The sequence below is a fragment of the Myotis brandtii genome, unplaced genomic scaffold (assembly GCF_000412655.1).
Source record: "Myotis brandtii unplaced genomic scaffold, ASM41265v1 scaffold236, whole genome shotgun sequence".
NCBI lineage: Eukaryota > Metazoa > Chordata > Mammalia > Chiroptera > Vespertilionidae > Myotis > Myotis brandtii.
Window position 1 is genome coordinate 376523 of NW_005358901.1, and position 15391 is coordinate 391913.

Genomic DNA, 15391 nt, shown 5'->3' on the forward strand with positions numbered 1-15391 from the left:
CCCCCGGGAGGAGTTTCTGGGTTGGACTTGGGCAGCGCGCCCCCTTGTGTCTCACCTCTATGTCTTTCTCTGAAGTCCTGTTCTGCTATTACTACCTCCTACTCCCACCTTTTCTCTCGATGCCTTTATTTCTTTCATTTTGTTCTCTTCCCCATACACCCGAATTTATTGAGCACCTGTTATGTATCAGTGCTTGGTGCTGTGCGGGTGGGATACAGATTTTCCAATACTATTATTTGAAAAGCGTGGCTGGTGCGGGCTGTGAAAACAATGCCTAAGGCTGGAATTTTGCAGGATGGCAGTGTTGCCAGAACAGGTAGGCAGCGGCTGGGGTACCCACCCTCAAAGGCAGCAGCTCACTTGGCATGGGTATTTTAAAAAATCGTATCACTTATATAGTTGCCTTGTATTCAAGACCAAAAAGGACCAGTCTCTGAGCATAATGACTAGAAGCCAATAAAAGGCAGGATGGTCTCTAGAGAGCCAGGCAACAGAGGAGGGGAAGGAGAAATGGTGTTTGCCCGCAGGTAGTTCTTCATTTAGAAGTCTAGCGTTTAAAGTTAAAAGGTATTTGGCATTATGTTCATCTGAAATGTTGTCTAAAGTGGGGCTCTAAGGAAATCCTGGGGATATGAGTAGACATGAAAAATGGTCCTGTGGTCAAATAATTCTGGATAACACTGCAGCCATTGACCCTCCTGGTCCTCTGGGAAATGTCACTACACAATAGCATTTCAGTGTTAGAAGCTGTGCAGCCAGGAAACCAATTCAGCCCAGCATTTCCCGATTCATTTGACCCAAATTTGGAAAAGCCGTTTTTTAAAACAACAAGACAAAGGGAAGAGATAGACTTTTGGAGTTTGGGTGCCTCCGGCTGGGTCAGAGGGGGAACCACAAGGGTTCCCTCTCAGTGGAGCCATTTCTGTAAACTGTCAGCATGGGTTACTGGGAGGTCAACACCGCAGGTGCCCAGGGCCTGCTGCTGCCACCGGAATCACGGGCACCTCACCCCATATCTCTGTGCCCTGAAGCCAAGATCCACCTACTTTCAGCTTCCTGTGCTCCTGGCACAAGTCAGAAGCAAAGTCCTTAGCATCCCAGATGCCCTGGAGTTTTAGGATGGCCAGTCCGGCTTTGACCAGTGTTATTTGAATGTAACAGGTAATTCTTACGACAGGACAAAACTGCAAACCAAATTCTTACATTTGAAGAAGGATCTCCTCCACCCTATCACCCCATTCCAGGTTTACAGGAAGATCCAAAAGACATCGCTCTCCTTCCTCAAAACTGGGCGCATGTGGCCATCTAGTGGTGGTTATGTGTGATGACACAATGCCTTTAAAAAATTTTTTTTTAACTTTTGCCCGATCTGGGATTCTCTTTCAACGTTTCCAGCGTTTTCTTTAAAAATATTTTTTTTATTGATTTCAGACAGGAAGGGAAAGAGAGATAGAAATATCAATGATGAGAGAGAATAATTGATCAGCTGTCTTCTGCATGCCCCACACTATTGGCTCAAGCCTGCAATCCCGGTATGTGCCCTGACAGGGAATCGGACTGTGACCTCTTGGTTCATAGGCAACATTCAACCACTGAGCCACGCCACTGGCTGGGCCAGCATTTTCTTTAAAAGGTTCCCGTTTTCTAATCTCTAGCTTGGAATGACTCCATGGGAAAGAAGTCTCTTCCTGCATGTTCTGGTTCTCCTGCCTTTAGGATTGACCTTGAGAATTATTAAAGACTAAAGGCCCAGTGCACAAAATTCATGCATTGGTAGGGTACCTAGTGGCTGCTGGCTGCCAGCAAGGTACGCTCTCCCTTCTACCTGCCCCCTGGTCGAACTCCCGGTGGAGGGAATAATTTGCATACTATGCTTTTATTATGGAGGACTAGGGAGAAGAACACTGCATCACCTCCTAGAGGGAATCAGGGGTTCAGGCACCCAATTCCAGTGTGCCCAGAACCCCTGTGGCCCTTAGATGCCTAGCTCCATGACGCAGCAGGCCCTGCCCCTCTAATCCAGGCACACCCTGTGAATTTTGTGCTTCCCCTCCTGTTCTTTGTTCTGGAGGATGCTCTGCTGGGACCTTCTCCACCTCATCTCCCCACATCACGGGCACCTCACCCCATATCTCTGTGCCCTGAAGCCAAGATCCACCTACTTTCAGCTTCCTGTGCTCCTGGCACAAGTCAGAAGCAAAGTCCTTAGCATCCCAGATGGTTTTCATGGTGACCCTGCTCACTCCAGCCAGAAGTGCTTGCTCCAGCCAGAAGTGCTAGCTCCAGCCAGAAGCGAGTCCCCCCCACAGTTCTTAAGGAGAGCTCAGACAGCCCTCAGAGCGCTGCTGTCAGATTGCTTCCCTTGGGTGGTGGGTGTTTGGGGCTGTGTCTTATTTCCTCCTGCTTCCTTCAGGGCAGGCTAAGTCTCACACTGTGTCCCTCTAGTGGATGAGGCTGGCTCAGAAATGCACAGTAAATGGATGGCATCAAGGCATTACCTTCCTTTACTAGCAAAGATGTTGGGTCTCTTCTCAGCAAGGTACTAAGGACCCCAGGTGGACAAGACGTGACCCCCAGTGGAGGGCCTTACCATTTGCTGGGGGGAGAAAATGCACTCATAAGTAATCACTTTAAACTAGTAAATAAATACAAACAGAAAAATCAAGCTACACTACCCCATAAACACATAATATATATATGATCTATAGGGCAATCAAATATATATATATATTAGAGGCCCGATGCACAAAATTCATGCAAGAGTAGGCCCTCGCAGCCCCTCACAGCCCCGGCTTCATCTGGACAGTCATTCTGCTGTTCAGTCTAATTAGCAAACTAGCTCTTTATTATATAGGATATAACATCAGAATGTGAATAGTGGCTGTTTTTGACATTCTTGGAATTTTATATTCTTCAATATTTCTGCTTTGTAATGTAAAAAAAATGGTGCTTAAAAAGACATTTATAGCAGTAGCTATAAATGGCCATGTGCTTGGGGAGTCTCACACACTGGCTTAAAACCCAATAACTTGGTCAAGTCTGGCTTTGTGGTCAGGGTCCCCCTGCTGGAGCCTGGTTTGGGCAGGTGGGGTATGCCAGGCCCTCCAACTCCTCTCTTCTCCTCAGTGCCGATGGGGAGTTTGTGGTGAACCACATGACCAAGGCCCACCTCTTCTCCACGGGCACCGTGCACTGGGTGCCCCCGGCCATCTACAAGAGCTCCTGCAGCATCGACGTCACCTTCTTCCCCTTCGACCAGCAGAACTGCAAGATGAAGTTCGGCTCCTGGTCGTATGACAAGGCCAAGATCGACCTGCAGCCGATGGAGCAGACGGTGGACCTGAAGGACTACTGGGAGAGTGGCGAGTGGGCCATCGTCAACGCCACGGGCACCTACAACACCAAGAAGTACGACTGCTGCGCCGAGATCTACCCCGACGTCACCTACTACTTTGTCATCCGGCGCCTGCCCCTCTTCTACACCATCAACCTCATCATCCCCTGCCTGCTCATCTCCTTCCTGACCGTGCTGGTCTTCTACCTGCCCTCCGACTGCGGGGAAAAGATCACCCTGTGCATTTCCGTGCTGCTCTCGCTCACGGTCTTCCTCCTGCTCATCACCGAGATCATCCCCTCCACCTCCCTGGTCATCCCGCTCATCGGCGAATACCTGCTCTTCACCATGATCTTCGTCACCCTGTCCATCGTCATCACGGTCTTCGTCCTCAATGTCCACCACCGCTCCCCCCGCACCCACAATATGCCCCGCTGGGTGCGGGGGGCCTTTCTCAGCCGTGTGTCCCGGTGGCTACTGATGAAACGGCCTCTGCCACCCTTGGAGCTCCATGGCTCCCCAGATCTGAAGCTCGACCCCCCCTATTACTGGCTGGAGACCAACATGGATGCTCAGGAGAGGGAGGAGGAGGAAGAGGAGGAGGAGGAGGAGGAGGAGGACAGATGGGTGCCATCCCCCTCCACGGGTGTCCTCTACAGCCATGGTGGTCTGCACCAAAGGCTCTCCGGTCCCAAGGCGAAGGCCCCCTTGCAGAAGGGCGGGTTCCTGCTGTCACTTCGCATGCAGAAGGCACTGGAAGGCGTGCACTATATTGCTGAGCACCTGCGGTCTGAGGACGCTGACTCTTCGGTGAGTTGGGGCTGGGCCCCTCCCCTGGGTGACGCTATCAGCCCAGAAGGGCATCACCTTACCCCAGGGTGTTGGGTGGGCAAACCAGTCTCCTTCATGAGAGGACCCACCTCCCGCAGTCATGGCCTCGGGAGTAGAAATAGTGATGGAGAATGTCTAGTTGGCAGCTCTTAAGACATGAATTGGCAGGTGGCAGACGAAGCCTGACTGGGAGACAGCGAGATGGAGGGAGGGATTGCAGGTGCAGAGCTTCTCAGGCCACTGCGCCATTTCTCACCATTACCCCGTGGGGGTGGGGGAGGGAGAGCAGAGGGAGTACCATCCAGAGAGACCATACGTCAGGCTGCTGCCTTCCTCCTTTGTCCCGATGTCTCCCTCCTCCTGGGCATTTTGTGAGCTTCACTGTTCACCAGGTGGGCTCCCCGCCCCCCTGGCCTCTGCCATGTCCGGCATTATCGGTGAGCCGGCCACTGCCCAGGATCACACAACTCTTCTTAACAACCCAGGGAAGGGTGAAAGGCCGGGAGGCTATCATTGGGTGGCCTTGTGGAGTCGATAAGAAACATTCATCATGATCTAATCTGGGAGCAGCTAGGAGTTCAGACCCACTCACCTGCGCTGTGAGCCCAAATTCCACAAAGCCCCCCACTCCTCCACCCCCTACTCCCCCAACCTTCCCTGGGCGGCACCTCCCCTCCCCTCCCCCTCTCCACCTCCTGGGTGGGTGGGTGAGTGGGGGCCGCAGGAGCAAATTGGGGCAGCGAGTCTTCCCCATTTGTACCAGGTGTTGTGTTTAAACCACTGTCGGCCCCTGGGTGGGCCCAGAACCTGCTTGTCCCCTCCAGCCTCTCACCTGGGCCTTGGGAGCCTCGGGAGAGCTCTGGGCTATGTCAAGGGCAGGACAGGGCGGGAATCACTTAGGGAAATATTGCTTGAGTCTTGAGACAACCCTACTCCACACTTGCCCCCATTTTAGCTTCTCAAGGTCTCAGTGAGGGCCCCCTGGCCCCGGTGCTGTTTTTTTACAGGGGCTGGGCCTGAGAGAGACCCACCCCTTTCCAAGGCTGGGGCCTGTCACTGAGTGCACCCCCCCTGCAGGTGAAGGAAGACTGGAAGTACGTGGCCATGGTCATTGACAGGATCTTCCTCTGGCTGTTCATCATCGTCTGCATCCTGGGGACCGTGGGACTCTTTCTCCCCCCGCTCCTGGCTGGAATGATCTGACTTCACACCCCTGGCTTCCGCCCGAAGGTGGCCCTGCTGCCGTGTTTGCTGCTGCCTCTAGAGTCCACCTTTGGGGTCCACACCCCGTGACTGCCGGTGCCTCTCCGTGGCGTCCGGACGCTGGCCCCGCCATCGAAGACTTCCTGGCCCCACTCACCCGGCAGGTACACTCTGTGCGGAGAAGCTCCTGGGCCCAGAGCCCCGTTGGGATGTGGAGGAGCAGGAATGGAGGCAGCTGCTCTGCAGAAGGTGATGCCGAGGTGCTGACCATGTGAAGCGCAGGAGAGTCCCCGAAGGAGCTCTACAGACACTGAGTGACAGGAGGGCCGAGCAGGGGGAGCCGATGGCAGGGGTGGGGGTGGGGCCAGGCGAAGAGGAACAGAACACAGACCTCAAAGGAGGCGTCATTGGGAAGAGAGGGAGAAGGCGCCCCGGGGGGCACACGGGCTGTGAGCAGCGTTTTGGATTCTGGAATGAGCCTGAAGTGTCGGGGCAGCCGGGCTGGGGTTGGTTCCAGTGTGGGGAGAGTGGCTGGCGGTTGGGAAGGTGGGTTGGGGCGTCTGAACCAGATAGAGAAAGGGGTTCAGAGTCTGAGACCGCAGACCTGACAGTAGAGGCGAAGGCTTTCCGGAAGGGGAGGAGAGGAGGCAGGGCAGGGGAGTGGAAATGCAGGGCGACCCTCGGCAAAGGGAGGAGGGTGCATGGTTGGATGCCGGTACTGGGCCAGCCCACCCAGCTCCGGTGAGCCCTGAGACATGCCCTCGCCTTTAGCCTTCTCCTCCACCCCATCCCCCGGAAACCGGCTCAGCACCAGCTGCCCCAGCAGGTTGAGAGTCCCTGTCTACAGGGGCACCATCTGCCTTTCAACTCGTGTGGACAAACCACAAGGCCATCCCGAGCCACTCGAGCACATCAAGCCTACAGCTTGCTCCCTCCCTCCCTCCCTCCACAGGGCAAGCGGTGGTTGGTCGGCACTCTGGAGGGGCTGAGGGGAGTGAGTGGGTTACTTCGAACCCGAGACTGCTGTGTAAGTGGACAAACCGAGCCATTCCAGCCACATCAAGCCTACAGCTTGCTCCCTCCCTCCCTCCACAGGGCAAGCGGTGATTGGTCGGCACTGAGAAGGGGCTGAGGAGAGTGAGTGGGTTACTTCGAACCCGAGACTGCTGTGTAAATGCAAACACGCAGGACCAGGACCCCTTCCCTGCCCAGCATGCCCTCCCCATCCTTCCCAAAGCCCCACGGTGTGTCTGACCAGCTCTGAACTGCCCTGTGCAGTCTGTTCTCGAACCTTGGAATCCAGCAGTCCATGGCCCTAGCTGCGGTGGTCAGGCCCCACCACTGCCCCATCCAGACCCACTTCCCCAGCAGCCAAAAGATGTGGGCACTGGGTTCTTGGGTCGGTGTGGGGACCCCAGGCAGAGAGCTGAGCAGACACTGAGTGTCAGGAGGGCCGAGTGTCAGGAACTGAGTGTTAGGAGGCATCATTGGGAAGAGGGGAGGCACATGGGGGGCACACGTGTTCTGTTCCTCTTTGCCTGGCCCCACCCCCACCCCTGCCTTCGGCCTTTGGGGTCCTCTCCTTCCGAAGTCCCCCCTCGCCTCCCCCTGACAGACCACGTGGAAACCCAAGACACCTCGGGCCCAGCCTCTGCCCCTCAGTTCTCTCCCAAGACCCCCACTCGGTGGCCCATTCTCATTTCTGACACCCCCCCTCACCCTCCCCTCCCCCACTTCAATGCACACAGCCCCGCCTCCCCTCCCTCCTGGCTCTCCCAGCCTGGCTCTCCTGGTGCCGTGATGTTCCCTTACGTTAGTCCGTCTCCCATCCATCTTGCATGTGAATAAAGCGATCAAATAAAATGGAAGCCGCTGTTCATCGAGCTGTGGGACCCCGTGTCAGCATCCCCAGGACCCCCAGAACCTCCCCCAGAGCCCTGGTTGTGGGGATGCCCGCTGCGAGAGTGCCATTCCTCATGTGCCTGTGTGGGAGCTGCCCTGGGTCCCCCCTGGGAAATGTCCCTTTGGTCAGGTGCAGGGGCACAGGGGCTGGGGCTCATGTCTGACCCCCCTGCCTGGGTGTCACCGGGCGCCCCTCTGATGAGCCCAGGCATCAGCCCCTGATCTCTGCCCAACTGAGCACAATCCCTGTCTTCGAGGGAGGGCTGTGGTTTGAGGTCTGTGTTTCCCCACTGAGAGCAGGTCAAACCAACAAAGCAATCAAACCACAAAGCAAATAGTACAATTTAATTCATCCACAAGTCAAATAGAAAGAACGTAAAGGGTGTTCTGCACAAACACGAGGGAGGAGGAGGGAGGAAGCTGGTGAGGAAGAGGAAAGAGAGGGAGGAATAAGAAAAGAGGAAGGAAGGAGGAGGAGGCAAAATAAGGAAAGAAAGAGAAAAGTGGGCGTGAGGAAGAGAGTGGATTGTGGTCCAAGTCCTGTTTGGCCTCCACTCCCCTTCTCCTCGACACTTGGCATGTTGGCCACACAGCGTCCTGTGCCCAGCCTCCCACTAGCTTGTTGCTGGACTGTGTCCCAGGCCCCCCCTCCGGGGGTGCATGGCTGTCCGTCCAGACCAGACTCACATTAAATAAATTCCAATATACACTGTACAAGAAAGCCAGGTCCATCCCTCATCTCACCGACCATCCACTCCGCAAAAGAAAGCCCCTCTCGGGCCCCTCTGCATCGGGGGGGACTTCCGTGGGCAGAAGAGGAAGCAGGAATAGCTTGGTTTCCCACATGGCCTGCTATGTCCATGCATAAAGCCATCATGGCCACTAGGGGCATCAGTGGGACCCCCAGCAGGCCCGGCAGGTAGGAGAAGGGAGTGGCCAGTGGCAGCTGTGCTCCCTCTGAGCCCTCGTAGTCACCCCCTGGCTTCTACAGCCCTGAGTCCCCTCTGTCCAGCTGCAGCCTGAGCAGCACAGTCTGGGTGTCGGGTGGGGAGAGGGGGTCGTGCAAAGTGGCAAGGGAAGGACTCCTCTCGGCCTTCCCCCTGAGAAGACCCACGTGGCCGAAGGCAGGGCAGGGCCGGGGGCAAGGGAGGTACACGACAGGCGGGGCGAAGACGCAGGCGGGTGGCCCACCCTCCGTCACTCTGCAGGCGGGTGAGCCAGGTTGGCCAGAATCTTGGCCTGGTCCACGGCATCGAGCAGGTTCTTGGCGTCCACGGCCAGGGTGTGGGAGGCCGTGAGCATCTGCTGGGGCGGGGGGACTTCCGTGGGCAGAAGAGGAAGCAGGAATAGCTTGGTTTCCCACATGGCCTGCTATGTCCATGCATAAAGCCATCATGGCCACTAGGGGCATCAGTGGGACCCCCAGCAGGCCGGGCAGGTAGGAGAAGGGAGTGGCCAGTGGCAGCTGTGCTCCCTCTGAGCCCTCGTAGTCACCCCCTGGCTTCTACAGCCCTGAGTCCCCTCTGTCCAGCTGCAGCCTGAGCAGCACAGTCTGGGTGTCGGGTGGGGAGAGGGGGTCGTGCAAAGTGGCAAGGGAAGGACTCCTCTCGGCCTTCCCCCTGAGAAGACCCACGTGGCCGAAGGCAGGGCAGGGCCGGGGGCAAGGGAGGTACACGACAGGCGGGGCGAAGACGCGGGGGGCCCCCCCTCCGTCACTCTGCGGGCGGGTGAGCCAGGTTGGCCAGAATCTTGGCCTGGTCCACGGCATCGAGCAGGTTCTTGGCGTCCACGGCCAGGGTGTGGGAGGCCGTGAGCATCTGCCGCTTGCACTCCTCGCTCAGGGAGGTCACGGCGTTTTGCTGGGCCAGTCGCATCTTATTGATGAGCTCCGCCAGGTCCTTGTTGAGCAGTTTCTGGGTCCCTTCAATCTGTGGGAGGAGTGCACAGGAGAGGCTGGGAGCCTAAGCCACGCACGTGTGCACCTGGGTGTTGCCAGCTGCCCCCCGAGGCCTACGTGATGGTGGTGAAGGTGAGCGCCAGGGGCAGAACTGGGACCAGGACGGTGGAGGCTGCTCAAACAAGTCAGACCCAGGCTGGGGCCGAGCAAGGCCCTGTACGGGCCGGAGCCCAATCACCAAGGACTGACATTGTAGACACCCTAGACCCCAGCCCACCCCATGCCAGCCCCGTCTGATCCAACCCCACAGGCCCTCCTCTTATCACAGCATCCTCTTGTGCTGGCCCAACGTTCGAGCCGATGATTGAGGTCAAGTCCATTTATCCATTTGTGAGCTGCCTGTCATCAAATCCAGAGCTCTGGGCCTGTGGATGGAGCTGTAGGGTTTGTTTACGGACATGTGCCCGGTGCTTAGCACAGTTCTGAGCACAAGCTCGGCACTCAAGTGTTTATCGGGTGAGATGAGTGACTGGGTCATCGTGCCCAGGGCAAGGCGCTCTCCTGTCAGACCGCACAGCCCGGCCCGCTCCTCTGTGGGCTGCTGCTGCCACCCAGAGGGAGGCTGCGAACCCCCCGCCCCCACATTGCTGTCTTGAGCAGCACAGACTGGGGGCTCCGGTGGTCACCTGTGCCACGTCACTGACCACAGGGAGAGGCCACATCAAACCGCAGCCCGGCAGGGGCGTGGGCTTCCTCAGGGTCTACATCTGGTTTCCAGGCAGACAAATGTCAGAGCACTGACTGCGCTTCCTATGGCTGCGGTGATGGAGTACCGCAACCCTGGTGGCTTAAAGCAACACAGACTAGACCAGGGGTTCTCAACCTGTGGGTCGCGACCCCTTTGGGGGTGGAACGACCCTTTCACAGGGGTCGCCTAAGACCATCGGAAAACACATATATAATTACATATTGTTTTTGTGATTAGTCACTATGCTTTAATTATGTTCAATTTGTAACAACGAAAATACATCCTGCATATCAGATATTTACATTATGATTCATAACAGTAGCAAAATTACAGTTATGAAGTAGCAACGAAAATAATTTTATGGTTGGGGGCCACCACAACATGAGGAACTGTATTAAAGGGTCGCGGCATTAGGAAGGTTGAGAACCACTGGACTAGACTATCGTCCCACCGTTCCGGAGGGTGGGAGTCTGGACCAGGTCCTACAGGGCTAAAGCCGAGGTTCCCGGGCCTCGGGCCGTGCTCCTGCAGGCTCCGGAGAGACTCTGCCCCTGCCTGTCCCCCTTGGCCTGTGCCTCCTTCCAGCCAAATTTGAAATCACTTCCACCTCTGCTTCTGTCGTCACCCCTCCTTCCCTGACTCTCACAAGAACTCTGCGCCCGCCTCCCTCATAAATGGACCCTGTGACTACGTTGTAATCAGTGCAATCTCCCCACCTCAAGGTCCTTAACTTATCCCATCTGCAAAGTCCCCTTTGCCATGGAAGGTAACGGGGTCCCGGGTTCTGGGGACTAGGACAGGGGGCGATTTGAGGAGCCATTATTCTGCCCACACAGGCCCCATCTCCATGCAGAGCACCAAGCCTCCTATGTCAGTTTTCCGTGATTGTTTCTCACTTAAATAGAGAAAATTAGATTCAATGGCCAACAAAAGCACCCTTCACTGCTATTTCCATAGCACGCTCACCTTCACTCTAGTAGGGAGGGGACTAGATCAAGGACCGCAGGAGGGGCAAAAGGGAAGGTGTGTCCTCCTTCGTGTCCTCACACTTTAAGATGTCACTGCAGCTACCTGAGACCTAAACTGGGAAACCGGCCCCAGGAAGCCGCCAGGGCCCCGGGTGCCCACTCAGCGCCCCCGTGGAACAGGCTCAGACACGCTGTGCAGGGCCCCGGCTGCAGGCTTGGCAGGCAGAAGTGAGGCTGCCCAGGTGGCCTTGTGCGCCCCCCGGTGTGAACCACAGCTGGGGCAGGGGGAGGCGAAGGGGAGCCCGAGGCACTATCCGAGACAAGGACACTCACCTCCGTCCGTGACGACGCCGGCAAGGAAGGCAGGATACTGTCCACGCTCCCGATCAGCTTCCGCAGGGTCAGGCCCACGTTCTGGGAGAGAAAGGGCAGGGCGGCTGTCACCTTCTGTTTGTTGAGAATGCCTTGCTTCCCTTGGGAGAGCACTCCTGATTGGCAGCTGCCTTCTCAGGCTTCCTGGGACTAAGTGGGCTCTGACCACCTTGAGCTAATGGGGTTCTTCCCGGGGTAAGACACCTGCGGGGCAGACCGGGGAGCTCCGCCCTCGCCCCTCCCCCAGGGCTGGGATGAGCAGCCTCCAAGGCCCTGGTCCCAGTTCTGCCCCTGGCGCTCACCTTCACCACCATCACGTAGGCCTCGGGGGGCAGCTGGCAGAGCTTATTCTTGAGGTCCAGCACAGCCTGCACCAGATCCATGACATTGTTGTACACCATGTCGTCGGTCCGATCCAGGTTGGCTGTGGGCTGGATGGACTGTGGGGGTGTCTCGAGTCAGGGGGACGCTGCCGTTCTTTCCTGGGCGGGCACTCGAGGTGCCGGCTCAGCCACCTGCCCGGTTTGAGAAGACTCTTCCCCCAAATAGCAGTGCCCTGTCCTGGGGGTGCACCCCTCCCTTCTGCTTCCAGGCAGTGGTTCTCACATTAGACTCGGCCGGGAGCCTTACAGAATCCTGGTGGCCAGCTCCACACCAGGCCAACTGAGCCATCACCTGGCATGGAGGCCGGTGGGGCGGGCAGGTAGGTGGGTTCAAAAGCCCCTCGGTGATTCTAATGGACAGACACGGCTGAGAACCACTGCCCCCGAGTGAGGAAAGGCAGCGCCCAGCCCAGGCTGCTGCAAGAACAATGTGGGTGCTGAACGCCAAGGGGGCGTGGACCAGGGAGGAAGGGGCCCCCACCTCCTGCTCCCAGGGCAGGACCCATGAGCTGTCCTTCAGGTTGCGGAGGCGACACCTGAAGGAGACAGGAGACTGGTCTTCCCCTTGCTTTTTCAAGGCACTTCCCCTCCCTGGGCCTCAGCTATATCAGTAGGACACTGGACTAGAATATTTCCGGGGGCCTCTGAAATCTTTGCCGTCTTAAGGCTTGGGGAGCCCTGATTCAAAGTCATTACCAGCTTTGACAGAGCCAACACATACCTGTGCACCCAGCCTTGGTGGCTTCTGTGGGGGGCCCGTGAACTCCGCTGCAAAAGGAGGGAGAGTTCTCAGCACCCTGGCCCTTCCCTTTGTACCTGCGGAGAGCCAAGCCATTCCCCTCTCCTCTACCACCAGAGGATCTGGAGAAATGAAACTGTAGTTCCAGAGGATGGCCCTCCTGGAGTCCGGGACAAGTACAGTTGTCCACTTACAGAGAGGAAAAGCCAAGTCGCAGCAGAGATGGCGTGACTGTGAGGGTGCGCCAGCCCCTGCGAGCCTGTGCGGCGGCCCTGAGAACAGCACACACTCTGGCCTCGACAATCACGAGGAACAAGCTTTGCTCCGTGAAGGCAGCAGGTGGCTGCGGAGTCCCCCGCCTGGTGCCGCAGCAGCTAACGGGGTAGGTGTGTGCGAATTCCCCGGTGCTCCGCTTTGAGCATTTGTGGAGTCAGGGAAGTGAAACAGCAGAAGAGCCACACTCTTCATGCCCCGTGGTGAGAAGCAAAGACACACCGAGCCCTGCGGAGCTGCTGGGAGAGCCCGCCCCGGAGCGGAAGTCACGAGACCTGGCTGTGTGACCCGGGGCGGCTCACTTACACTCTCTGGGCCTTAATTTTCATCTGTCAAATAAGGGGGTTGCTCAGAAGGGTTTTTGGAGCCAGACTGCCGGGGCTCACGTCTGAGCTGTGCTAATCACTAGGTGTGTGACTTTGGGTAAGTTCCTTAACCTGCCTGTGCCTTGGTTTCGTGGCCTTTGTACAATGGGCATAATAATAACTTGTCTTATCTCAGCGTTGCTGTGAGATGATACAAGTTGACATCTGTCAGTGACTCGGGCCTGTGTTTGGATGGTATGTAGTTCTCTGTGACTGTTGTCATCGTCGTAACTGTCACTGTCGTCCTCACCACCATCAGCCCCACCCGTCTAGGATGATGAAGATGAGCCTGTCCTGCTGCTGGCTCCTCCCCCCGCCCCCACTTCAGCAGAGGCCTGTGGGGAGACCCGAGGGCTCGGCCACCCTCATCCTCCCTTTCATCCCGCAGGCCCAGGGAAGATGAGCATCATTGGAGAGAGCCAGTGGAACTGCCTTCTTTTCCTAACGAGGAGCCTCCTACAGAATGACTGCGGGGCAGGAAGAGAGAACCATCACCTCCTCCAAATAACTGTGAGGAGATGAACTGGAAATAGGACGAAGGACCCCGGGTCAGAGAGAGACCCACTGGGCAGGGGGACATGGGTGACAGACGGAATGGGAGGGTGGATATCAACTCTAAGACCCAACCTCTCTGACACTCTGAGTAAAAGCAAGGCAGACATTTCTTAAAACTGCAAGGACACTCTGCTGCTCTCTACAGGGGCAACGAGCAAGGACGGCGGCTCAACACGAGATGTCAAGTGGGAACTCCCACCACGAGGAAGGGCACCAATACTCACTGTAGCCGGCCTCCTTCTCTGGGGTCTGGAAGGAAGGAGAGCGAACACATCACTAACATGGCTCTGGGGACCACCCACTTCCCGCCTTGACCTGTTCCCCGCCCCCCCTCCGCTGTATTTAGAGCAACGGTTCTCAACCTGTGGGTCGTGAACAATGAAAATACATCCTGCGTATCAGATATTTACATTACGATTCATAACAGTAGCAAAATTGCAGTTATGAGGTAGCAATGAAAATAATTTTATGGTTGGGGGTCACCACAACATGAAGAACTGTTTTAAAGGGTCGCGGCATTAGGAAGGTTGAGAACCACTGATTTAGGGGTAGAAATTTTCCCCACTCCAACCAGGGCTGGTTGCAAGTGGGCTGCCTGCTTGTCCAGAAGTAGCAGTTGGGGAAGGCTGAGTAGAAAGGGATGGGGTATACCTCTTTCTTCCCCCTCCCTTCCTAGCTGCTGTTATTGATCTTCATGGGGCTGAAGTGTGGGGCAGAAGGGAAAGGGGGCCCCAAAGTTGTTGATTGCTCTGTTATATATTCTCTGGGCCTCCAGAACCTCAAAGTCTTTCCCTTCTGGGTACTTTCATGGATTCTTCAGTTTTCTCTTTAAGGCCCCTCTGGCAGCTTCTGTACTTTCTCTACCTTGGTCCTGCAGAGGAGAAAACCAAAGCAAAGCACTTAGAATTCCAGAACTAGAAACCCCGGGGGTGCAGGGGGGCACTCACTCGGGTCAGCTGGGGCGGCAGAGGAGACACAAAAGGACATGATGGCGTGGACACCTCTCCCATGCAAGTGCTGTTACCACACTGTCTTCAACAGCACTGCCCACCCCCCGCCCCCCCCCCCCTCCGCTGTATTTAGAGCAGCGGTTCTCAACCTGTGCGTCGTGAACAATGAAAATACATCCTGCGTATCAGATATTTACATTACAATTCATAACAGTAGCAAAATTACAGTTATGAAGTAGCCACGAAAATAATGTTATGGTTGGGGGTCACCACAACATGAGGAACTGTATGAAAGGGTCTCGGCATTAGGAAGGTTGAGAACCACTGATTTAGAGGTTTAGAGATCATAGCCATGGGCGGGGCAGGCTCCGGGGACCTCCTGACCAAAAGTGACCTGGAGGTGTGTCCCTCCTTCCTAAGAGGCTGGGGGGACTGTGGATGTAGATCCAGTGAGAGTTCAGGAAGGGGTCCTCGTGGAGGTCAGAGGAGGGAGAAGAGACTCGCTCCCAAGGCGGGAGGCAGAAGGGAAGCGATGAGCGGGCCCCGGGCCTGGAGCTGGGACCCTGCTGCCCATGAGCACCTCCCAGGCCTTCACTCTAAGCAGAGGCCTCTCCCAGTGACTTACCAACGGGGACTTGTCGTTCATGTGAACCATGGGGTCCTGCAGAGGGGACCAAAGCAAAGCAAAGCATTAGAATTCCAGAACTAGAAACCCCGGGGGTGCAGGGGGGCACTCACTCGGGTCAGCTGGGGCGACAGAGGAGACACAAAAGGACATGATGGTGTGGACACCTCTTCCATGCAAGCGCTGTTACCACACTGTCTCCAGCAGCACTGCCCCCCCCCCATGGCCCGGCCCGGCGGCTGCTCA

At 56.5% G+C, this 15391-nt stretch overlaps 2 protein-coding genes across 5 annotated transcripts in view; one reads left to right on the forward strand and one right to left on the reverse strand.

Moving 5' to 3' along the window:
• The window catches only part of CHRNA2 (cholinergic receptor, nicotinic, alpha 2 (neuronal)), a 30182-nt gene extending 23801 nt beyond the window's left edge, over nucleotides 1–6381 (forward strand). For both annotated transcript variants that reach the window (XM_014540081.1, XM_005866649.2), the window contains 2 exons: nucleotides 3127–4144; nucleotides 5243–6381. In XM_014540081.1, the coding sequence (XP_014395567.1) occupies nucleotides 3127–4144; nucleotides 5243–5368 (1144 nt within the window). In that variant the 3' untranslated portion in view covers nucleotides 5369–6381. The remainder of the gene's footprint in view (nucleotides 1–3126; nucleotides 4145–5242) is intronic.
• Nucleotides 6382–7598: 1217 nt separating this feature from the next.
• PTK2B (protein tyrosine kinase 2 beta) overlaps nucleotides 7599–15391 on the reverse strand; it is a 136144-nt gene continuing 128351 nt past the window's right edge. The window contains exons 26-32 of one of the 3 annotated variants that reach the window (XM_005866652.2): nucleotides 15146–15181; nucleotides 13795–13819; nucleotides 12360–12406; nucleotides 11558–11695; nucleotides 11217–11297; nucleotides 9088–9198; nucleotides 7599–8572 (exon numbers count right to left, since the gene is read on the reverse strand). In XM_005866652.2, the coding sequence (XP_005866714.1) occupies nucleotides 8468–8572; nucleotides 9088–9198; nucleotides 11217–11297; nucleotides 11558–11695; nucleotides 12360–12406; nucleotides 13795–13819; nucleotides 15146–15181 (543 nt within the window). In that variant the 3' untranslated portion in view covers nucleotides 7599–8467. The other 2 variants (XM_005866651.2, XM_014540082.1) reach the window with 2 other exon arrangements.